Source organism: Chlamydotis macqueenii, chromosome 1, assembly GCF_036417535.1.
Source record: "Chlamydotis macqueenii isolate bChlMac1 chromosome 1, bChlMac1.mat, whole genome shotgun sequence".
In the NCBI taxonomy this organism is placed as follows: domain Eukaryota; kingdom Metazoa; phylum Chordata; class Aves; order Otidiformes; family Otididae; genus Chlamydotis; species Chlamydotis macqueenii.
In genome coordinates, this window is record NC_141556.1 from 198,338,184 (window position 1) to 198,363,433 (window position 25,250).

General features: G+C 36.6%; 1 protein-coding gene across 1 annotated transcript in view; it reads right to left on the reverse strand.

The window, feature by feature from the left end:
• Positions 1–703: 703 nt before the first annotated feature.
• ATM (ATM serine/threonine kinase) overlaps positions 704–25,250 on the reverse strand; it is a 77,672-nt gene continuing 53,125 nt past the window's right edge. Inside the window, exons 46-63 of the mRNA XM_086739561.1 lie at positions 24,478–24,712; positions 22,458–22,625; positions 18,377–18,496; positions 17,158–17,375; positions 16,190–16,397; positions 15,143–15,256; positions 14,585–14,743; positions 13,285–13,423; positions 12,834–12,916; positions 11,374–11,514; positions 10,260–10,376; positions 8,699–8,848; positions 7,287–7,452; positions 5,863–5,949; positions 5,670–5,784; positions 4,073–4,136; positions 3,284–3,420; positions 704–3,140 (exon numbers count right to left, since the gene is read on the reverse strand). Of these exons, the coding sequence (XP_086595687.1) occupies positions 2,957–3,140; positions 3,284–3,420; positions 4,073–4,136; positions 5,670–5,784; positions 5,863–5,949; positions 7,287–7,452; positions 8,699–8,848; positions 10,260–10,376; positions 11,374–11,514; positions 12,834–12,916; positions 13,285–13,423; positions 14,585–14,743; positions 15,143–15,256; positions 16,190–16,397; positions 17,158–17,375; positions 18,377–18,496; positions 22,458–22,625; positions 24,478–24,712 (2,605 nt within the window). The 3' untranslated portion in view covers positions 704–2,956. The remainder of the gene's footprint in view (positions 3,141–3,283; positions 3,421–4,072; positions 4,137–5,669; positions 5,785–5,862; positions 5,950–7,286; positions 7,453–8,698; positions 8,849–10,259; positions 10,377–11,373; positions 11,515–12,833; positions 12,917–13,284; positions 13,424–14,584; positions 14,744–15,142; positions 15,257–16,189; positions 16,398–17,157; positions 17,376–18,376; positions 18,497–22,457; positions 22,626–24,477; positions 24,713–25,250) is intronic.

Here is a 25,250-nt window from a genome sequence, read left to right on the forward strand (position 1 = left end):
ACGAAAACATTTGGTTTGGAAGCTGCCCATGGGAAGTACTCAGCTGAGCAAAGACTCTCCTGTTGACAAGTGTGATCTACAACTTGCATGGCATGTTAGGGGGCTGGGAGCGGGGCTGGAGACTGAGGACTGTGACTCTCTGTCGAACAGTTATTGTCTTGATAAAGTTTATGGTGCACTACCTTGCTCCTAAGGTGGGGGTGGAAGATACGTTGTGGAACGTGCATACCACAAGTTTCAGCTATTGTACAACTGTGTAATTTCAGATTGACCTTTGGCTGACTGTAGGCACATTTAATTATTGATGGGCCAAAATCCAACAGTAGTGTTCAGTCAAAGGTAAGCTCAGGGGTACAATGACTGAGTTTCTGGAAATTCCAGGTAAGTCATGAGTGATGAAGTACCTGAGGACATTTCTCCAACAGAAGTTTCACTAGAAAAAGCTGATTTAAAATAAATATATTGCTGCTTAAAAACTCTTCCCCATCATACTAAATCACAGGCTTATTTTTCTTAGAAATTATATTTTCTATATGTAAATGTTTAAAATTACTAAGATGCATTCCAAGAAAAAAAAATAATACTAAAGAGGCAACTTGACTTATTTCTAGCTTACTAATACAGTAAATGTATTTGAGGGCCTCAAATACTAATCCACCTTACCATCAGTAATAGCGATTTGTGAGAAAACCATTGTTCAGAATTAAACAGCATTTCCACCCAGGTTTTATTTTTCTATTCTTATACAAGGAAACTGTGTATCTATACGTGATACACTTCTGCAAACCATTCACTTTCTGATTTTGACTTTTAAAAATCAAGGTGTTACTGGAACAAAAAGCGGTCTCTGGTAGTTACAGTTTGGCTACGTGAGGCTTTGGACAGATGACAGTTACCTCGAGAATGTTAGATTAGTTGAACTCAGATCTCATAGCAACAGGATTGTGTCATGCTGATTGGGACACTGTTTTGGAGACGCTAAGGTTTGTTAATAATTCCAACTGTTTTAATATGTTTGTCAGCTAACTAGTGTTTCACTGCTACGGGAGCTTACAAATAATGTAAGCAGGTTTCAATTACATTACAACATTTACGTGCATTTTTATTTGCATTTCATTCGGCTTGAACAATGAAAATGTATGGACATTCAAAATACAGGCACCGAACACCAAGTTAACAGCATCACAGAGGAATAATTAAATTTCTTAAGGAATAATTAAAATTTCTTAAATTTAAATTATTTCCTCTGAAGTTAGACTTTCCTCAGACAATTGTATTCATATTCATTATTTCAGTTTGCTGTAAGTAAAAAAACCCTGAATTGTACCCCAGCAAGATAAAAGTCGTCAAGTGGAGCATCAGTCACTCATGAAGGCTCTGCCAAGTGCTTTTATGCAATGTTCATTGATATGATTAGCCAGAGTTCTAGTATGAAATAACCCCCAAAATGCCTAAAGAATTTCCTCTATAGGAAGCATGAGGAAAAAATTCCAGAAATAGTACTCAATTTGAAAAATCTGTGCTTAAAAATAAAAACTTCAAAGTGCTTTTTGTTTAATCCTTTCCTACCTGCCATTCTGTAATTGCTTGGTAGGACTTTTCTCCCTTTCTTAAGTGTCATTTAGAATTCACATACAGAGTGCGTGCTGTGAGGTAAGTTCCATTTTCAGAGAACAAATCACCGTATCCCTGGATAAGAGCTCTTCCCCACAGAAAAGCCAGGATGCACTTTTGGTTCCAAAGATCAACAGAAATTTATGTCAGCTCCATGAAAACATAATACAAAAGATTCATCTTGCCATGTTGACATTAACTTATAAAACAAAGATACAGCATAAAAATTGTGGGAACACTGTACAAATAAAAATCAGTTCAATGCTAATTAGAACAGAAATCCTTCACTTACACTGCTGTAAAAATGGACAAAGTGTAAACTAAGAAAACGTGAGAGTATGCCAAATTTTACTCATATTTTTAAATACAGAGCTGATTTGGGAAGATTTATTAAATACACCAGTGAAATGTTACTTGAGTGGATTCTCCTATTACCTGTATTCATTGACCATCCAATTACTGTAGGTCTTTTTATTTCAGAAGGAGCAATGTCTTCTGTAAAACTACGAGTGATCAGAATGAGATTTTTGTGCTCTGCAACTGCAATGTTTCTGACAGGTGTTTATTCAAGATACAAAAAGACTGATTGCTTTAGAGGTGTATATGGCATGCTAGGCTTCATTGTATAGTCAGTCTATTTTATCAAGGAAGCCTGAGCTACAAAAGCTAAATATTTCTAATTCTTTTATACTATTAAAGTAACGTTATAAAAATAAAGTACCAGCATAATTTAATTTACAACAGGGAAAAAAAGCATCCGTATTATACTTGGCTCAAAGTCCGTCTCTATATAAAGGAGTGTCCACTTAACCAAGCTAAAAAAACCCAGGCCCAAGAGTCCTCAGTTCATTAAACATGAGGTTCTCTGGTTTTCTTTTACATTCACTGTAGCACTAAAGTGGCAAATTCCTCTTTTGAAATGCACTTTAGCTAGTTATTTTGTGACTCCTGGTTTTCAGATCATCCATTCTACAGTCATGTTACCGCACAGAATGATTATATACAAGACTCCAGCTATTTAACATTTACGCAAAAGTGATGAATCTTGGGCTTTAAGAATATAAAGCATCCAGCAAGCCCAAGCAAAGTCTTTGCAGGTCACAAGGAACATCAAAACGCTGGTGGGTGTTTTATACTGTATGATGAATATAAATGGACAAAAAACATTTTCTCGGTAACAGGTTATTGAAAAAACCCCAAAACATCCACCGAATACTAATACCTATAAGCCTTCACAGCTGCTCCTGATACAAGTTTTAATTGTGAAATATCAATGAGAAATGTTAAGACACTTGCTGCATAAAAATAGATTTCTTCTAAAAATGTGCTGGATCCTTCCAAGTCACACCCAAGGTTTCCATCCAGGAAAGAGTCGGCACAGATTTTTAGGGTCCATGGCCTGCTGTATGAGGAGGTTCACCTGCCCTCCCACGCTGAGCACTGTTCCCTCCTCAACACCCTTCAGCTTCTCCTGAAGTCTCATCAGAACACGCTCAGCCACTTTGTTAAAACTCTGGTCATCACTGCTGGCAGAACAAAAAAAAAAAAAAAAAAAAAAAAAAGAGGTGCACTAGATGTGGATCCTGAACAACATGAGCAACATTCAGTAAGAAAACCATAAAGCAAGGCAACAGTGCAGTATGCAGACAGTAAGAAAAAGATTTTGCACCTGGCTTTTCTTTTACATTCTCGTGGATCAGTATTGAGTGTAGAGCTCATGTCAGCCTCGTCCTCTGGTCTCTGCTGCAAATACAAAGCTTTCAAGGGGTTCATGGTCCAGTCGAAAAGAGGATCATAGAGCAGCACCTACACAGTAAATAAAACTCTAACTTAAACTGTTAATCACTGCTAGTTCAGTGCCCGAGCAGGACAGAAACACTCAGCTGGTAATGCCCACACTAACCACAATATTAGGATCCTTCAGTTTTTAAAAAGAAACCAATAGAATTGGGCTAAATTGCTTAGTAGACAATCCAACAATAAAACTGCAGTTGATCATTTGTGGGTATTTGCGTTGTTCATACTTGACTCAGTTTTGCCACTCAGTCCCACCTCAGCAATGAAGAGATGATTTTTTTTAATACACTTCTAAGCACGTAATTATTTTTTAATGCATAGTATAAGTTGCTTTTTAAAAGTCAGTTTAATTCTCATCTTTGTGACTTATGCAAAGAGGATTTAATTCAATCGGCACTACTCATGCTCGGAATGTTGCACTATGGCTAGGAGCATTTAGATGCTGGGGAGGGAAAACGGCATATGCCTGAAATAAATGCAAGCTGGTCTTGATTTTATTTAAGATTGCATGAATTAACAAATCTGACCAACACTACTAAATTAAAATTGAACAAAAATCCCTACATGAATATATTTGGTATAGTAATGCATAGGAAAACAAAGACAAGAAACCAAAGATATTCTGGCAGGTTACTATCAGAAAGAATGAAAAAATGCTTACCTCTACAATAGTTAGCAAAGCTTCTTGAGAATTTCTCATAACAGCCATTGTTTTCTCACAGCATCTAGAAAATATTTTATGTATTTTTAGGTTCTTTACAGTACAATGGAATGGTATTTTCATCAGTTAAATAACGGATATTTGTACCCTTCTTAAAGGTTAATTTCTAACAAATGAGTAACCTCTCTGATGTTTCCATTTGGAAAAAAAAAAAGTGTTTCTGAAATGTTTCTACACATAGAATTAACCACTGAGTTGAGGAATACCTCAATACTGATCATTGAGGTGTTCCACAATGGCAGAATTGCTCGGCTGGACGAAAACGTGTGTGCCAGAGGTGCTCTGCAACATGTCTGAGAATCTTGGTAGGGTTCCTTAACATGAAATGAGCAGATCCAGTACCAGAGACATTAAGCTATTTCTGAACTCTCTGCAATGACTTTAGGTACAGAAATGGCTACCTACAATCACCCTCACGTAAACTGAGCTTGTGGAAGGAATACAAAACTTTCCATATGGGACAGGTACTCCAGTGAAAGCGGGATTACTCCTCCTGTCTGCTTCAGAACAAGAACACACACGACAAAGTTAACTGACTATGTTCACACCCAACCCTGAGATGGCGTGTCTATGCACTTACACCAGTACTGCTAATTACAAGTCAGTCTGGCTGAGGCAGAAACCGCATCTGCACCAGTGCCTTTCATACTGCATTTACTTAAGCTGGAGCCAAACAATTCATGTTTTTCTGTATCATGTGACAAAGGTTTCAGAAGTAACAAGAAACAAAGTAACAAAGAAATTTGAGAGCATCATGTTTAGAACAGAAGTGGCAGTGACTGTTCCTTCAAAGGACAAAGGTATTATTAGGAACTACTTATTAACATTAATTGCTACCTTACAAAGACCACACTTACCCTATGTACATTTTAAAAACATGAAATTTGGGGTTTGCAAGTACTATGGTCATGAACATCATTAAAATCTTGAATGAGAGAAATGTCCTGCTTTTTAGGGTTCTCTTTGGTCATTCTGGGGAAAGGATGGAGGTTCACAGAAAGTCAGCCCTTTGGGGATTCTTCAGTTTTGCAGCTCAAATCTATTGTGGGATTTGTATTTTGCACTTGCATAAGTGATATCAAATATATGATCCAAAAGAGGAAAAAGACTGCAAATTACTTACATAAAACTGAACAGAAATAAGAGACAGAACAAAATGGTTCAAAGAAGCTTAAGAGCTCTAAATAATATAGTATAGCTCTGAAAGTAACACATAGTTCTGAAGCAAAAAAAATCCAGCAGTCTAAATCAAGGGAAGAAATTTAGCTGTGGAGCCTTTGGAAGCACTGAGCCATTCCTGAATTCCACAAGAGGATGGCAATAACCCAGTAGTTAGTGAGGAATATGGAAAGGTGAGCAACAATAATGAGCTTGTAATTGGTTATATGAGTATATGAATTAGAGGACAGCACTTAGGTTAGATATTATCAGAAATCCGAGTCTCCTCTCAAGCATCAGAACTCTTTAACATGTAACAATCATAATGCTGAAAGTACTCTGCTGCCTCCTTATCCCTATGCAATACAGGAGCACTTACCTTCTGAAGACTCCTTCCACGCCAGTAATACCCATTCCATCCACAATGTCCCTGGTTAATCTAAATGGAACTGTCTCTGGGGTGGGAAGGATTTTACCTTGCTCAAAAGCAACCCCTAAATGAAAGGATAATAAATGTTTTTTAAAATGTTGAAGTAAAGAAAAAGTAAGGTTCTCTTGCCTGCCCCACTTACCCAGATCTATATGCACTAGTTCTGCTGTTTGTTCATCTATCAAGATATTCTGAACATGTCTGTCTCCAAGTCCAAGAATGTAGCCAACTAAAAGAAAAAGGTAAGTGCTGAAACCATATTTACATGCCATAAAAAACAGGGAAAATTTAACAGAGAGTATTATTAGAATCAGTGTAACATGTGCAAACAAATTAAACGTGAGAGTATTTCTTCCCCCCATGTATACATATTACTCCCATAAAGAGCAAATGCCGTTCCACAAATCCAAGAAGGTTAACCAAATGCAACTGCAAAAAGGTTATTTTCATACAGATGGGTATTGTTTTATCTACTCCACAGACTTCTTGCTCATTTCTTTCTGTAGACACATTAACCAAGCAATTTCACAGCTTTAAAAAAAAAAAAGATAAAAAGCAAGTGCACAATAAAATTAAAGTCTGCTACTATTACTATTTTAAAGAAAACCTTTTAACTCACAGAATCATATAATCCAGAAAAATGGATTGGACAAAATTCAGTCCGTAATTCAGTTGGGGCAGCTCAACTATATCTAAATAGTTCCTGAGTAATTCTTGCCTAAGTCTGTTCTAAAAATCTCCAGTAATGCAAATTATAAGATCTTTCACATAAGCCTATTTCAGTGCTTTACTGTCCTTAAATATGAAACCTTCCAAACAAAATCCCCCGTCCTGCAAGGTATACCTGTTACTGTTTTTCTATTAGCTAATGGACATGGATTGCAGTCCACGTAGCAGTAGTGTTCCCTACAAAAATCTTTCATCTGAATTCCACTAAACTCTAGATTTACTACCTTTTTTTTTTTAGGAAAAAAACCCAGTGTATAAACAACATGCTACATTAAAAATAGGAGCTACTGCAATGTATACAATCTACTATCAAATGTCTTCCAGAGACTCAATACAGACCTGAGTCATCCAAAGGAAATCCACAATCCAAGCACATGTATTTCCTTAGTAAGACAGAAATATCAAAGGAAAAATGCCAAAGCTTAAAAAACCATTTCAGCCATGGCTGATGATGCCAGTATAAAGAAAGTAAAAGATTAAGCTTTTCAACTCAAGTTAAAACATTTGAGGCAACAGATGAAATGAGTAAATGTTAAATCAAAAAGAACAGAATTAGTCAGGAAGAAACTTCAAATAAACTACCAGAATCTAAAACCACAAACCACTACATAAAACAAAGAACCACAGAATTTCACTGCAGAAACTGCAGAAAGGGGTGGGGAACATATGTGAAATCTTAATTATAAAAATAATGCTGGTGTTCTTGCTGGCATTTTTTGCCCCTCAATCCCCTTTTTCTGACATGTGACAAAAGCAGAATAGCCACTATTTCTGAAATGGGATAAATTAGTTGTTTACATAACATAAACGTTCAGTGTTAACAATCCAGTAAAATACCTATAGAAGATGTAGCCACACTGCGGGTGTACGCCAACCGTTTTTCAAACCACACAGCTGGATCCAGGAATTTTTCCATGCAGAAATAACGAAACACAGGCTGAAAGTTCTCACAAACTTTCATGAAGATGTTGTACTTCTCTTCAGAATGTTTCTTTTGTGCATCCTTTAAAGAAATAAGAAATGTTTTCCCCATGACTGACTACTTTGAAAGGAAATTATATTTTCCTTTGAAAGACATACCTTCCTCCTTCCTACCCATCTCCCCTCCATCAAATGCTGTTCTCACTCCTTTCTCTTTGAGCTATGAATTAATGTCTTTTTTACAGCAATCACTAATGCACCTATCTGTCTGTTTTAGTAAACAAGTACATTTTCGTACACAACTCATGGGCTACACGTGAAAATCACACTCCCATTTCTTTGGCTTAGCAAGTGTATCTGTTTTATAAGCATGTACAGGTACGCACATCTTGTTGGGAGATCCTTCCCCCTGCATTCTGTTCTGGTACCTTTGCTTAGCTGATGGCTCATGTGAGAAAGTCATTCTCACTCATTCACATGCAGAAGTTGCACAAAGCCAAAATTACACATACTTTCATCCTGTCAGTACTATACAGATTGAAAAGGAAATTATTTCTTGCACAATCATGGTGATATAAAGTAAAATCTGCAGTTTTCTACATGTATGCTGAGGTGTTTTCTGGCACTAAAGTAAAGCAGCTGAATCCATCTAGCAGCTACCTACCATCAGAAGAAAGAACCTTCCCCTACTTGTATCTACTGAACCAAGTATTTTTCTGCCATTTTACATAAAGTTAGTCTTCTTCTGGCTTAGCTCCCTGAACTGGCTCCCTGTGGGGGGTGCAGGGTACATGTCTGTCACGGTGGAGGAAGCCAGACCCCTTCACATGTCTAACAGCCATTAAGACACTACATTAATCTCATCTGCATTCTAAAACCATATTTTTATTTTCAATGACTGGTATTTAGAATTTTGGTTTATTCATGAAAATAAAATGACTTTTCAATGCAATGACAAACATGAAAAATATAAACTAAATCTATAAGGTAACTTTATACTGACTTTGTTGGGTCTCTATAATGATGGTTTTGGAATTCCAATAGATTTATAGTCTAGAAAAGAGTTCACAGACTTCCTGGAGATTCAGCTGTATTGAAATATTTTCCTGGATTTCCAATTCATTTAGCAAATTTTGATTTTGTAAAAACTCTTCCTAGGCTGCATTTAGATTAGTCTGAAGAACAATTAATTCCATGCCACTGGTCATATTCATGATTATGGACTAAAAGCATAGCTTATAATTCTCTGTAAATATGTAAAAAAACCCCAACCCTCTGTGTAAAAAAAAATATAAGCCAGGTATTTTTCTTTAATTATTTTGACTCACCATCATTATATTCTGACACTGATAACTGGAGTAATCCTTTGGCCTGTATCTCTTGTGAGCTCCCTCATCGACATTCACAAGAAACTCCCCAATGGGAGTTGTCCCCGCACACCACTCAAGAACACCACTTCTCTGAGAAAGGGGAACCACCTGTAGAAACAAAACCACTGCTGCTTGGGGGAGGGTTATACACACACAACTATGAACATGGATGCTGCAGAGCATGCGTGCCTATTTGTGTTTGTTTAAAAAGAGAAAAGACCAAACCATAGAGCTGACTACAATATATGTTGTAAATGCACACGTATACATATATAAAATACACTCAAGGTTTTTCTATCAAATACTTGCAAATTGCTTCCTAGCCCAGAGAACCTTCCACTGGGTACAACTTACTGATTATACTCAATTTGCACGTTTGCATCTGTGTTTTGGATGACCTGTGATTGCCAACAGCTTGCTATGCCTGAATGGGACAATGCAAGTATTGTGCAAACTGCACATAAAAAGTAAAATCTGGAACAAACACATGGCAGCTGCGTGAACATACTAGGTTCGTTTTAGTCTGCTTCCCATCCTAGGGAACAGTTTCTCACTTTTATAACTGACTGTAACAGTCACCTCAATTGCTGCAGCAGACAGAACTGGCCAGAATGAACCATCTCCTGTTCTCAGAGAAACAGCTACCACCTGTTTCCTTCAATTTTCTTATCAGTGTCTCTTTATATCATAATGCAACCCCCATTCTTTTCCCTTGTTCTCATTCATTTTTACACACATAAAAAACTGAGTCTTCATCGAAAATTATTCAAAAAAATTTGACTCTATCTCCACCTGTGAATTCTTAAAACTATGCTGGCAATTCAGATAAGCTATGTTACAGATTCTGGGGTGCAAATTTCTCATCTGTCAAAGCCAACAACTTCTAGTTAAGCGATCACTTTTTCACAGGTCACCTCCACAGCTATTATTATAAACCCAAGCACATAAAAAGGAAGGGGGAGGGGAAAGGTCCTGTTCAAATACATTTTCTGCATTCACAGTAAGAATTTATTCCTGTATTTCCAATTCCAGCAAAAACAGCTCTGCAATTCAAATTCTGCATGAACAGAATCCAGATGGGACTTCTGTATTCAATTGTAAGGAATATTGCAAGATTAAAATTAATTATTAATTAATTAAGGAATCTCGCAAGACTAAAATTAATGAGAATTCATAAACAAACTCACATGCTCAAGTTTAATGACTAGCAACTTACAATTCAAAGACAGGGCATGACTTAATTTCTTTTCAATTTTAAGTTCATATAAAGAAAGGTTTGAGAAGTATTTACATATATATTTAGCATCATATTTTTTTCTTAAGGATTTGGAAAAAATTAAACTGTAATAATTTTTCTAATTGCAATAACTAAATTGTATTAATTGTTTACTCCATACCTTAAGGAGCAGTGACTATTTTAATAACACATAAATAAATATTGGGTTAATAAGAGGAGACTGGGGAAATATGCTTTATCAATAGCATTTATTCCTCTGCTGCAGCAGCTGTTCAGGGTTACCTTGTATCTTCGTATAGTTAATTTTCTTTTTCGTGTTTCAGTGTTTTGCTGGAGCAATGTGTTGCACATCTGGAAAACCTGTTGCATAACAGCATCTTGTCTCAGGTCATCACGCCCCTTTAGCATAACCAAAAAAAACCAATTAAAGAACAACTTCTAACATTCAACTTCTTATTCTGCAATTTAAGAAAACTATTTTTAAAAATTCCACAAAACATAAGTTACTTTTCCACAATAATCACCTGCAATAAAATGCTTCCCTCTGTATTTGATTTTCTAATAGTGCTCAGCTGCTTAAGATGAACCATAACTAATGTAAATCATAATCCTTTTTTTTTTGACAAATGTTATTTGATTAAGGTTTTGATCAATCAACATGCCTTATGGTACCCTTTTAAAAAAGAGATGTTTCATTCGCCATATTTAGCAATCCAGCACACAGCTGAAGCAGCATCAGTTGGTACTGCAGTTCTGATTACTGGATGCAGATCTAGTGATTCACACTTCTCTTTAAAACTTTCAAAACTACCCCATACTTAACAGCAAAAGAGAATTCTCCCAGCAGCTGCTGAATGTTTACATTCAAAGACAGACAGAATTAAATAAATTTGAGTTTAAAGAGAAATAGTTTTTTTAAGAGATTTGTGTTCCTATGTGCATATTTTTGACTGTCTCAGAACTGTAATTCTTTTTATAAGGGGAAGAAAAAAAAAAAAGAGGTATTTAACACAAAATGTTGATGGCTTTTATTTGCTGTACACTCCAGGTCACTAGTTGAAACATGACCATGCAAGTCACAGGGCTGGTAGTTGTCAGGTAAGCTACTGAATATAAATGCATTGTTGAAAAATAATTACAAAAATATTTGATATTATTACTTATTATTACATTACATTATTAATTTTATTATATTACTTCTTATTTAATTACTTCTTATTTTATTACTTCTTATTCAATTTACTTTATTAAAGCATTCCTGAAGTAAGAAAACTGACACTGAACTGTCAAAAGTCTGCTCATGGTACAGAAGCGATACATGAGAAAACCGACACGAGAACTTAAAAATTCCAACATGCCAAATCTCTGAGATGCCATTACAACTGACAGAACCTACCTTAACCAGCTGCCTCCTTTCTTTACCGTCTGATCCTACACAATCTATTATTTTTGGCAGATTCAGGCCTCCTGCTAATCGAAATTCTGGCTTAAAAGACCTTATTGTTACCAAATTTTCATACTGTCCTGTAGGATCCACCTGAAATTATAAATTACTTTAAAATGAACATAAATATTACCTCAATTTCACTCAGAGAAAGTGTTAATGAGTTCTTTGCAAACCTCGTTAGCAGACTATATGCTAAACATTAATATGAGCATTCCATCCTCTACAAGGACATTACCCACAAAGGCTACCAAAATACGCCGAGCAAACGAGTGAGTCTGCTTCCTCCTTGTTCACCTCACTGGTAGAGGGGGCCTGGTGATGCAGACTTCCACTGAACAAGCTCTGACACAATTTCAGCCTGTCCCAACAAGCATTCTCTCAAGAAATGTTCATGTACAGTTGGGGGGCATTAGGCTTAGAGCAGGCTGCAAATGGACCCAATCTACAATCCTAAAACTGTTGCAGTCTACAGGATCCGTATTGTCAGCCATCCTCCATACCCTCATGCCGAAAAGCAAACCTACTCAGTCAGCCGTAAGGAAATATCCCTCCAGCTGTTTACATCACTGACCTCCAACTATTTCAGATAGTTTGTACCAGAGAAGAAGGCAGGGAAATAAAAGGACAATCGAGTCATATGAAGGAGCAACACTTGGGGACAACAGGAGCCCTACAAACAAATGCTATTTAGCATGAACGGCAATTTCTGGCCTCTGAAATCAAATGGCGTAATGTCCCTTGGCTTGTTTTATTTAGTTTTATAGACATAGCCTGAGAGGCTTCAACATAGGGAAGTCTGGTTTCATAACATGTAAATTTTAGGTGGCTGGCCCAAAAAGCAACTCTACACTCCTGAAACTGGTAAGTTTTCCAGGTAGAGTGTGTGGCATCTAAGAATGAGTGCTTATGGGCCCGTCCAATCAACCACTCATGCTAACGGCAACGGATCATTCACCATTACTGGATGTAAAAACATGTAAGCTGGCCATTTAGGAACAGCTGAAGAGGCCTATCAATTCTCACAGCCCTCTGGACATCAAGTGCCTCCCTGAAACCCTGAGCTAGCTCCTACAAAATAAGATCCTCTCTGCGATTTCGGTAGCACATCACCCCTCTGGATAATGAAAGACTAGTCAGTGGGAACAGCGGCAGTGGCAAAGCTGTCTTTGTACAATAAGCCACTATCCAGTAAGTGTAAGACTTGGGGTCAAGGTTTTCTAAAGCCTAAGGAAAGCATCTGTCGCTGCATCTCCCACTGGACAGAGAAGGTACCCCTGGTAGGCTGACTTGTAAAGAACGTGGGAATTTGATGAAGAGATATATGCCCTGAATGCCATTATAAAAATTTGAAGCTGATTTGAAGATTTGATATTATATATATTATATATATTTATTTCAACCTCAGTCACCTTAATTTCCATGGTAGGAACAACAACATGCTCCAAGTTCTTCAGTTTAATAATTGGCTGGTCAGCTGGAATATTTATTCCTTCTGTAATTAAAAGGAATTAGTATTTTTTAATTCAGAACTATAAACATATATCAAAGTTCACAAAAAACATCCTACGTGGCTTTTGAGACCCAAAACCTCACTGCATGCTTCTGTCAAGCTGATGAAAACGACCACAGGACAACTGGAGTTTTCTGGAGTTTCATACTCAGAAAGCCTGAACCTTACAGTGCAAGTAATTACTACAACTCTTAATCCAGACTAAGTTCTGCATTTTTCAAAAATAGGACACTGTGCTAGCACAGTATCTCCTTTAACTAAATATCAATATTTAGAAACATACTTTTTAATCTAAGAAAATAAATTCTATCTTCACTATTAAAAACAAAAATAATTTTTCCAAGACTTACTTCTTTGAGATTTCCATGGTGTAGCATCCACATTTGCTAACGTGATGTAAGCATCACAAAGTGCTTCAACGTCTCTAACCATATGAGCTCTCCTTTTTCTTACAATATTGATTATATTGCTAGCAGCCTCCATTCTGTCCTAAAAAAAACCCCAATGGAATACAAATATCAGATCTTGCAAACTATACCTTGTAAGATTAAAGATGCATGATAACATGCAGTCAATAAGTGCCAGTGAGATACACCCTAGGAAAACAGAGCAAATTGCAATAATGGACAGCCCTTTGTGATATGAGCAGAAATAATCTGAATGACAGTTCCGTGTTGTCTAATCTGATATAACAAATAAAGTCAAATATTATTTGGGATGGTGATGGAGCAAATCTGTCCAGGCAAAGTGCAAAAAAACTTGCAAAAATTCTTCAAAAAAAGAGACAGGCAGTTTTGGGTCTTCTTCCATCACCTTCCTACTTCTGTTATTTCCTCCCAACTGAAGAAAAAGTCTGTATGCAAAAGGCAAACATTGGACCATGTGTCCCTTCTGTGCTTAACTCTAGGAGACTATGCTGAGTTTAGCATAATCCTAAGGGTGGGACCACAAAAGATCTACAAATCTGAGAGAAAGGCAAAAAAAAAAGCCACACAAAAATGTGGTGAAAAATTGTACTGGTGTCAGGGATTAAGAGGGTAATGACAAACACCGATGCCAGGCCTATAGTGATGGGGGAAAGAAGGGACATTAATCTAGATATGAGATTATTCCAAAGACAGGTTCCAAAAAAATTTAAGCAATAACAACATTAACATGAAGCCACAGTTCAGGATTACCCATCATAATGGCTTTTAACTTAAAAAGGTTATATAAAGGAACAAAAGATACACTGCACAAGGCTAAATACTTAGATAGAACAGATGTTATCACTCAAAGCAGAAAAAATACTCCATTCAGTACCTAGTTTTAACAATAAACCCACTCAAGTCTTTGTTGCATCTAAAATGCCTTTTACAGAATCAAGGACATTCATCACAAAATTCTTCGCAATAATTGGGGCTATTTGTTGCAGGAAATGTTAACCATGTTTTTGTTCAACCCCACAATTACTTTTTTCAATAATTAGCAGCAATGTATGCACAAAAGGAGGGCTTTTTTATTATTAAAAGTCCTTTTTTCCTCCTATCTTTCTTAACAAAAGTCAGCTGCTAAGCTCTACACTAAAATACTCAACCTGATTTTTATTTCACATTTTAACAAAATAAAAGGACTGAATGTGATTAATAGGATAGAAATTTTTGTAGTCACCACATCAAGCTGGGAGATTTCTTTTGGTGCATTTTTAATTAACTTATTTCTTCTTATTGCATCTGGTTTTGTGAGGAGTTCATCTTTGTTAGCGTTTGCCAAAGCTAATATTATAAACAAAGTATGATGTGGATGATCCAGTGAAATTCTAGACATTAGCTGTCAAGAAAAACAAAAAGGTCCCATTACTGAAAAAGGTACAGAAGAAAATATTACTTAATTAACATTAATAATTCTTTTGAACTTCTAAGGTTCCTATTAAGAAATAAAAAGTAATACTTAGTTGGTATGTCCATAACTAAAATATATTCAAAGTATATTCCTATATCTGCATAAGACTATTCTTATATAACAAGAAAAACAACTAACTAGCAAGGAAAAAAGTCCCCAGTCTTCTCTCTCTGCCCCCACTGTACTGATTTTGCATCACTCAATTTTAATACCCCTTTATCACCTACATAACTCAGCTATAGCTGCACAAAGGAAGATATATATTGTCCAGAAGTATGCACCAGTAAGCCAACCAAGATATCTTTAGATATGAAAATCATAAATTACATTATTCAGAACTTGATGAAATCCTAAACCACCCATCGTCTTGGTTCCCATGCGAGCAGCCAGCTGGTACATCAGAGGCAAAAACTTGTATGAAGGGATCTTCTCTGCATTTTTCTGTGGTAGAGAAAAATTCAGTTAGAAAGCTGGACTAAACACCAAAATAAATTGTAAACATAAAATACCAGGTAAGGGCTAGCAATTTTGATTTTGTATTTTTTTTTAAACTGAGCGTAATCATTGCTGTGTGATCAAATGGTAACCCAGTGAGAATCACATCATCTTGGTCCATGTCTCCTGAATGCTGCAAGTCCTTAAAAAAATACTATTTTCTATTCTGTTAGAGCAGAGCTTAGATATAGTGATTCATTTCTAGATTCTTTGTGGCAAGAGACAATCCTAATTTAAAAAAAATATATAATCTAGTTTAAAACAAGAAACATTTCTGTGTTAAAAATATGAGTAAAGGAACACTTTCGGGTTTTCAGTTAATTATAACACAAAGCGAAGAATTAAGTTATACAGATCTCTGTTAAAAACAGATGATTCCTGTAAGAATTAACAGATTTCTGGCATGATCCTAGAAAGTACAGAACCAGCCAGAGAATGAGAACTTTACTGGTCCCTTGCTACTGTCTTATAGAGACAATTCAAAAGCACATCCTTTCACCAAGAAGTAGGTATTATATAAGGTGGAATAACATACTAAAGGCTGTTGAAGATGAGTAGTACCTATGGTATGTAAAGAACAAAGCGACAAAAATGAAAGATCATGAGATATGCTAATCATACAGACTTGTCAACTTAAAATGCTAAATTAAATGAAGTTCAGTTAAAATGCATCAAGAGTTACAGCTCTCACTGATGAGAAACTGATGAGCAATGATGACTGAAAAAAGTGAGTTTTGAAGGAAAAGTTAAGGAGATACATAGGAAAGCATACTGCACAGCACTGTAATTCATCTTCTAGAAACACAGGAGGACAAGGAGAAGAAAGATGGATAATTCAATGTCTAAGCGTAATAAGGAAAAGCAACAGCAGACAGGCACCTTCATCATTTCATTGACTCTGTCAACTCCAGAATTTTCAAGCCACAAGGAACAGAGTCGGAAGATCCACATATCATATTCTTCTCCACTTAGTAAACAGCTGATGTAGTTCTCCACCGCTTTACACAAGAAACGTTTACGATCCTCAGTTAGGGCATGTATAGCACATTCATCCAGTTCAAGTTCTCGCTGAACCTTCACTGTATATCTATGTGAACAGAGGTTTTTAAACAACAAATTATCTCTTAATAAACTTACAAGCAAGGCTGTCCCTACATCTCTTGCTTACTAATTTAACATTTTTAAACTCATTTTGTATGTACAAGCACAGTAAAATAAAGAACTGAGAAACCAAATTGTGGGAGCTATTTCTTTGGTGTATGTTCGCACAGACCCAGGACTCTAAGTAAATTTTCAGTCAGTGTCTTCTTTCTTTTTTTATGATTTAATCTCAGTACTGGCGCAAATGTGAATATCCAGTACAGATCATTGTGTAAGGACAACTACTGAAGGTCAAATTTTTCTGCTCACTTGCAATTACTCTTACTAAATCTTTAAGAGTTCTGTATTAAGATGAATTCTACACTTTCACCAAATGTGTGATGGAGAAAAATCTCAAACATTTGTTTTTTACTCTGTAATGTCTTCTCTGTCAAATAAACTAAACAGATCCAGGGAATAAGTGTGAATTCCAGCCCACGATCATCCATACTGTTTAACTGCTGTAATGTGCCTTGGTTTAATTCTGGCCCACACTAGCTAGCACTCTCCTAGACCATGTTCATGCACAATACAGAAACTACTTGCAACAAGCACTACAGATTTGGCTGCTATTTTGTGAAGAGAAGGAAAAACTCAGCTGCAGAGATGTGACCCATGCTGTACCACTTGCCCAGAGGGACAGAGAATTAGTAAAGATGGAGCCTTTGATGGCTCCATTGCAACCAGCTCTCTATTTCAGTGCTCACCTATTTGCCTGAACTCTGCGCTCTCTTAGGAGCCCAACCTCCTCCTTGGCCTTCTTCAGTAATGCCTGCTTATTTTCAAACTCTGAGGATTTCATGTAATTCTCAATTCGCTGGTACTGACTATCTGAGAAACGAGCCAAAGACAGGAAAGCCTTCATCTTTCCATTCTTCAGCTCATCACTGCTGTCTCCACTGTGGCTTGCAGCAACTTCCACAGCCTAAAAGGGAAGTTACAATAAAAAGATTGATGATCAGATTAATATTGCTGTGTAATACTTGGTTAAACTCTATTATCACAGAAAAACAGCATGGTTGAGGTTGGAAGGGACCTCTGGAGGTCATCTTGACCACTCTCCCTGCTCAGGCAGCATCACCTGCTTGAACAGGTTACTTTATGTTGCCTATGATGGAACATATATGCATACAAAATAAAACCTACCAGGCTGAGTATTTTTCTTCTAAGTGACTTAAATCTTTGAGGAGTGTATCAGTGCAAATGGTCAAAAAGATAATCCTGTACAAAACAGCTTTAAGAATCATACAGGAGTCTCCTACAGCTATCTGTCTTTTAGAGTAACTAAGCATGAAGTTTGACAATAGCTTTATGACCTTATATCATAAGATGGTGAGAAAAAAATAGAATATAGGCCCAAAAGTGCCAAAAAAAGAAAGAAATAATATGTGTAAGTTTAATCATCAGAGTGAAGAAACCATGTAGCGAGTAACAGAGGAAAGCAACTATGTAGAGTTTCACAAATGAGCATGAAATAAAGAGTAGGCAAGTATTAATAAAAATGTTTCTGCTATTCACTAAGAGTTTTTTAAAAATTACAGTGTGAGCACTAGTACAAGACTTTCCAGCACCTCGAAACAGACTGTTATGAATACAATCCTCATACTGAAAACACGTAAAGTGAATGATCTGTCCTGAGAAGGAGGGTGGAATACGAAAGGGACACAAGACAGCAGTCATTATCACTGAACTTTTAAGCGGACATTACACAGAAGTTTCACTATGAATTCTGTAAAACCTTATTCTGAATATTTTATAAAATTACAATGCTACACAATAGTATGTGAAACTGTAGTATTTTTATAAGAATTCGTATTTTCAATCTATAAAAATAAAGGCTGCATTGTAAAACTGACTTGACCTTTTAACAACATATGTTAGCACAGCATTATCTCAAAGTCTGCACATTTAAAAGACCGGATGCACCTTTTCTAAGTACTTCTGCATGATGACTGTAGGGTTTTCCAAGCATGTTTCTGCTAACCAGGTTCCGCATAGCCTCAGACACTCTGTATACATCAATTTCAGATGAGGATCATTCTCAACCTTTGAGAAAGCAAGTTTTGTGGAAAAAAAAAAAAAAAAAAAAAAAAGAGGGAGGCATCAAATAAAAATACATTTTACATATGAGGTAGGCAATTTATAAAGCTTTTAAACTCTGAATATAATTCAATCACTGGGCCCTATTACACATAATGTATCTACAGAGTCATTTACCATCCACATCTACAGTCATCAATAACCTTAAATCACATTCACATTCTATGTTAGACTAAAGGAGAGCACATATTTTTAAATACTTGACAGTTTGAACAATGAAAAGCAGAATAAAACAATGACAAAATGTAATAAAATTTAAATTCAGAGCATGTTTCCAGAATTGTATGTTCTAATATCCCCACTTAGTCTGAAGTACCACAGTACACTCTGTAGGAAACATTCAGGAATTGCAATAACTATGTGTGATCATTAAATTTTTCAGACAGACCTCTACATGGAAACTTGGTTAAAAGTGCTCTGAGAAGACGATGGAGCAGGTTTCTAAAGGACTTGTCTCCAGATTGGAAGCTCAGCTTTAACTGTGTAGTATGACATTTCCAAAACACTTTTAGTACAGGGTACACATTAAAGACCACCTGATGAAGATGGCACCACTGACTGTGAAATACTGAAGGATGTCATAGGCTGTGAAAACATAAAACCTCCTTATGCGGACAGGGTAAACCTAGCACTGGAAGGTGAGAGAAGGACTAAATTTTTGGAGGCCCTCATCAACTCCATTCATGGAGCAATAATGAAAATCAAAAGAGGAGCAGCAGCTCTTGATTTTGCCCTGATATGTAAGGAGAGTTTGGCCTCAAATTATCCAGCTTTTCTTAAGTGTGATATTCCTTAATATGGATTCAAAGTGAATGTTTACTACCCTCCAAAAAATATCCAAAGAAAGCCATCATAGGTAAACACAAAGGTAAGGATGATGAATAAATTTTTTTACCACATCAGTATGCAAAATGAAGTTTTGACAAAGTAAAAAAGAAAATATATTTAAAAAATCATAAAATACCCTGCCAAATAAAAAACAAAAGAACCCACCATCAAGCTGTCCAAAAGAACCAAACAACTTGAAAACAAAACAAATAATAAAAAAGCATTTTAAAAACATATTAGGAACAGCTAACCATCAGACAGTCCACTTGATAAAAAGACAATAGATTTATAAAACAAAAAGCACTCTGAGAAGATAAAGCAGAAAAAAATTAAATTATTTGCATTTGTGTTCACTGTGGTGGAGCTTGAAAAGTTCCACTGCAAAGTCTTTCTTTCTGATGGATTCAAAGATCTGTCTGCCATTGAAGTGTCAACAGCAAAGGCTGTTGACAAACAGGCAAAATGAAAACTATCAACTTACCAGGATCAGAATGTATTTTTCTGAAAGGTCTACATAAATTCACAAATGAAAAAACCTACTAAATGAGGTATAAAAGCTTTTGCTTAAAACTGCCTTAATATAGGAGTAGTAGCAGGTGGCAGATGTGACACCAACATTTTAACAAGCTCCAGGGAAGCACAGGTCAGTAAGACTCTTATCAGAAGTGGCCAATTAGTTAAAAAAAAAAAACAAAACCAAACACCAACACAAAGAGAACTGATGTATTAATAGGATGAAAAGCCAGAATAGCTTTTGCAAAAGGATATCACAGAATGACAGAGAAGTTGAGGCTGGAAGGAACCTCTGGAGACCATGCGGCCCAACCTCCTGTTGAAAGCAGGGCTTAGATTTAAGTTTTCTAGGACTCTCCTAAACTGAGTCTTGACTATTCATTTCCAGCAAGGCAGATTCCATCACTTCTTTGGGCACACCGTTCATAGTGTTTAGTGGTGAAGAATTTTCTTCCTGTATCCAGATGGCATTTCCCTTGAAACAACTTGTGCCATTGCCTCTTGCGTGTTCACTGTGCATCTCTGTCAGCAGAGTTACCTCCGTCTTCACTATAACTACATTTCAGGTATTGAAAGACTGTGACTAGATCTCCCTAAGCTTTCATTAAAGGTGGCTTCACTTAAGGCTGAAAAACACGAACCCCTCCAACCTTTATTTCTTTGCCAAGTTCTCCAACCCTCTAATCATTGTGGTGGCCTTCTGCTGGAGGGAATAGAAAACATTCCCTTCCTTCTCTTCTCCAGGCTGAACAGCCCCAACTCTCTCAGCCTATGCTCATAGAAGAGGTGCTTCAGCCCTCTGATAATCTTTGTAGCCCTCTTCTGGACCCACTCCAACAGGTCCATGTCCTTCTGATGTTGGGGGCTCCAGAACTGGATGCACTACTCCAGGTGGGGTCTCACCAGAGCAGAGTAGAGGGGGAGCATCACCTCCCTCGACCTGCTGGCCACGCTCCTCTTGATGCAGCCCAGAATGTGGTTGGCTTTCTGGGCAGCAAGTGCACATTGTCAGCTCATGTTGAACTTCTCATCTAACATCACTCCCAAGTCCTTCTTCTCAGGGCTGCTCACGATTCATTCTCCGCCCAGCCTGTATTTGTGCTTGGGATTGCCCTGACCCAGGTGCAGGACCTTGCACTTGGCCTGGTTGAACTTCATGAGATTCGCACAGGCAATATAAAACAAAGTACAACATAAAACTCAGCTCAGTGTGCTTGTAAATGAAGGAGGATTCAAAGATGTGAAATAGCACCCCAAATCATATCTATGCTCCTTGATAACGGACTAGTTCAAGGGACAAAGTAGTCTGAGGTACAGTAGTGAATGTTTATCAGTCAAACTCTTGCCTGGAACTTCTGTACACTATGATACAGCTTCATACTCCCACCTCTGCACAAAGATTCCCTACAGACATCACGGAAACGCCTCCCACAAAGAGATGATTCTTTAGCATAAAATATATTATCAGTGTCTCCCTATATTAGTCTTTTTCTAACACAATAAGGACCAGAGATAAAATCTCTATTATTCCTCTTCTTCTAACAAAAACATGTACATTATTAGAGTTCCCAGCATCCTGGCTTGTATCAGAAATAGTGTGGCCAGCAGGAGGAGGGAAGTGACCATCCCTCTGTACTCGGCACTGATGAGGCCTCATCTCAAATACTGTGTTCAGTTTTGGGCCCCTCAGTACAAGAAAGACATTGAGGTGGTGGAGCGTGTCCAGAGAAGGGCAACGAAGCTGGTGAAGGGTCTGGAGCACAAGTCTTATGAGGAGCGGCTGAGGGAACTGGGGTTGTTTAATTTGGGGAAGAGAAGGCTGAGGGGAGACCTCATTGCTCTCTACAGCTACCTGAAAGGAGGCTGTAGTGAGGTAAGTGCTGGTCTCTTCTCCCAAGTAACAAGCAATAGGATGAGAGGAAATGGCCTCAAGTTGCGCCAAGGGAGGTTTAGACTGGATGTTAGGAAAAAATTCTTCACCAAAAGGATTGTCAAGCATTGGAACAAGCTGCTCACGGAAGTGGTGGAGCCACCACCCCTGGAGGTATTTAAAAGATGTGTAAACGCGGTGCTTAGGGACATGGTTTAGTGGTGGACTTGGCAGTGTTAGGTGTACAGATGGATGTTATGTTCTTAAAGGTCTTTTCAAATCTAAATGATTCTATGATTCTATGCCTAAACAATTCTGCTTGGCCATTAGTTTCTTTAACTATTGGCACAGAACAAGATGATACATCTCTATGTAACAGTTTTGTTTAAAACAAGCTATTTTTTATCAAGGAAAATAATCTCTGATTTTAAAAAGCTATATATTTCACACTGGTAGCACTGGAGGCAAAATAATGAATAATGAATTCTAACATTTGCTACTCTTACAGACTCGCTTTGAACATCCCTGAAAAGATTTGCTAATACAGATTTTTTTTTCTTTCAGACATTTTGAGAGTACAAAATAGATTCCGTAATACTGCAGTCTTAATTTTCTTCCAAGAGAAAACTTCAGAAAGCGGAAATAGAATCTTAAGTATTTTAATTCCCCTAAGTTTATACATTATACAACACATACCTGAAACCAATCTGCATCTAATTTTTTTATCATCCTTTTAAGAATGTTCAGTGCAAGACTCTCTTCCTTTTTAGCCCAGAAAACCTGAGCTTCTTCTAGTTGCCATTCAGAAACTTCATATCCTGTTGGATTGTATTGTTTGATCTGAAACATAGCCCTTTCTGGAAGCTGAAATTGAAAAAAACCATTACAAACAATTATTTAAGTTAAAGATGTATCTCACTGCAAGTTTTGCTTTCAAACTCCATCTTCACACTCTACTTGGGCAGCATATTCTGCCTATCCAATGCTATGAATTTATTTACCATAAAGAGATTAAGTTATTTTTCTGTACACTTGCAGAAAATTCTGATTTACAACAAAAATAGACTACGGAATTAAACTTCAAACTCCAAAACAAAGTATCAATATTTACCATATATATTATATATGGACTCATAATTCTAGCTTAGTAATTATCACATCCTAAGAGACTGCAGAAAAATAATAAGAAAAATGGCACCACCATCCACTAATTCTTTTGCATGTCTACCTCTTCACTTGTATCACTGGTGAAGTAACATCCTCGTTATTTAGTAATCTAATACCACTATGATAGGACAAAGAGCAAACTATCTTTTTAACAACGTCAAAGACGGAGACGAAAGTGTATTTTCACAAGTTGTCCAACCAATAACCAAATCAATTAAATTTTTAAATAAGCAAGGTAAATAATTAAAATGTAAGAATGCCTGTAAATTACAATGTAAGTTTGAGTACTTCAACTGGTGGTCAGTGTAATGATTCTGTATGGCACTCTCTTCCTTTTCCTAACAGATGACAGTGGCACCAAAGAGGAGGAAAAGCAGTTAGTTGCAAAGAATCCTTCCTCAAAAACTTTCCTACATTCACACACTTAGTGTTGTTAACTACTGCCGGGCCAAAATAAAACTGTTATCGTCCCATGGTTTGAAAGACTGATAAGGCCCAGAAGTACGTCCCAAAGGCTCCACATGATCTACAACACTGAAGAGGCTAGAACGATAGTGTTTTCAGAAACACACTAGCTCAATCTTTCAGAACCTTCTAATTCTCTCAAAATACGGTGCCCAAATTTTAATCTTCTGTAAGTAAAAATCAAAGTGAAAAAAAATTAACTTCTGTTGAGGCTTTTACAGGACTCATCATGACAGTGACAGTGGCTGGGCAGGTAGGAGAGAAAAAAATTCTGAAGAAGTAATCTTCCCAAACAATTCTGGAGGCACTGAGTAAACTCTGCAAATTTATTAAATCAAAAGACAACTGTTCTACTGATTTCATCATTATACACAAAAAAGAGTTAGATGCTTCCTGAAATCAAGGTTTAATATGGTCCCACATATGTGAAGTGCTGAAGATCTTTCCAGGTTATATATTTAGCTGAAACTATTTTCTGCAGAGGTTCTTGGAGGAGAGGCACTACCTAGAACAAGCCAAGTCTGACTCTGGACCTCAAATTAGCAGCTGCAGAAGTCATTGATACTGCAAATCCCATTAAGTCATTCACAGAGAGAGATTCAGCACAGTGCAACGGTGCTTCGAGAGTATAAAACCTTGAAGACAGCACAAAATATACAGATGCAATGGAATTCCTTCTGCAGCTTTACTCTGGAACACCACAACAGTATGATGCAAGTGAAAGCTGGATATATAGAACTGCACCAAAATAAAGTAACAGAGCTGTAAGAGCACTCTTCACTAAAAATATCATTATATTATTTACCTCAGAGTAGCTTAAACTTATGAAAAAAATTCAGAAAATATGTCCATAAATACAGTTTATGGATAAGTCCTACATAGTTTAAGTCTCCAACTAATTGATTCGTTGAATAAACTTAGAATACAGTTAATTGTTAATACTGTTAAAATTAATACTGAGTGATTTTATACTGAGCTACTTTATAAACTAAAAATAATAATTAATTATTATTAATTAATACTGAGTTATTTTATAAATTAAAAAACTAAATATCCATCACTGATCTTTCCTAGAATTTGTTACCTGTGTATTTTTAGCAGTTCTTGCCAATCTAGAGAGCTCCACTAGATGTTTGGTCAGGATGTCTTTAATACATTCTCTTTTGGTATTTTCATTCTCCTTTTCAAGCAAGATCTCCAAAACTACAGTGCGCAGAGCCATGATAGGTTCCTGGAAACGGAAGTCACTGTCCTTGAGAAGCTGGGACTGTCTCTGCCATTTCAAATACATATCATTCAGTTGCTGAGTAGTAACAGATCTGCAATTGTTACCAAAAGAAAAAAGACCTGTTATTAATTCTCACTAAATATTAGTGAAATGTAAGATGAGTAACAAAAGTAAACTACTGAAATAGTTCACAATCTATAGTTCAAAATCAAGAAACAGTCCATAAAACCCTACAATAATTAATATGCAGAATAAACTGGCAAGCTTCCAGTTTTAACAAATATGAAGATCAAGAGATCAACATTAATAAGGTGAACAAGTCCACTGTAAATTTTATTGATTAAGCATCAAGAACTGCTGTGATAAAGGTCCACCAGAAAGGGAATCACATTCAAACAGAGGGTTACTTAAAAGATTAGAGACCAAGATTCCTGTTTTGTTATATAGGTCGTATATGGATCGACGTAAGAATAAATTCCAAACTGTGATATTGTAGCTGTGTAGGGTGTCATTATATCTATTATTTAGACATAGTAAATGACTGTAGGATGACTACAAGCTACCAAATTGATACAACTTATAGCAGAAAAAATTCAATTTTAATAGCACTACAGAGATAAATACCTTCC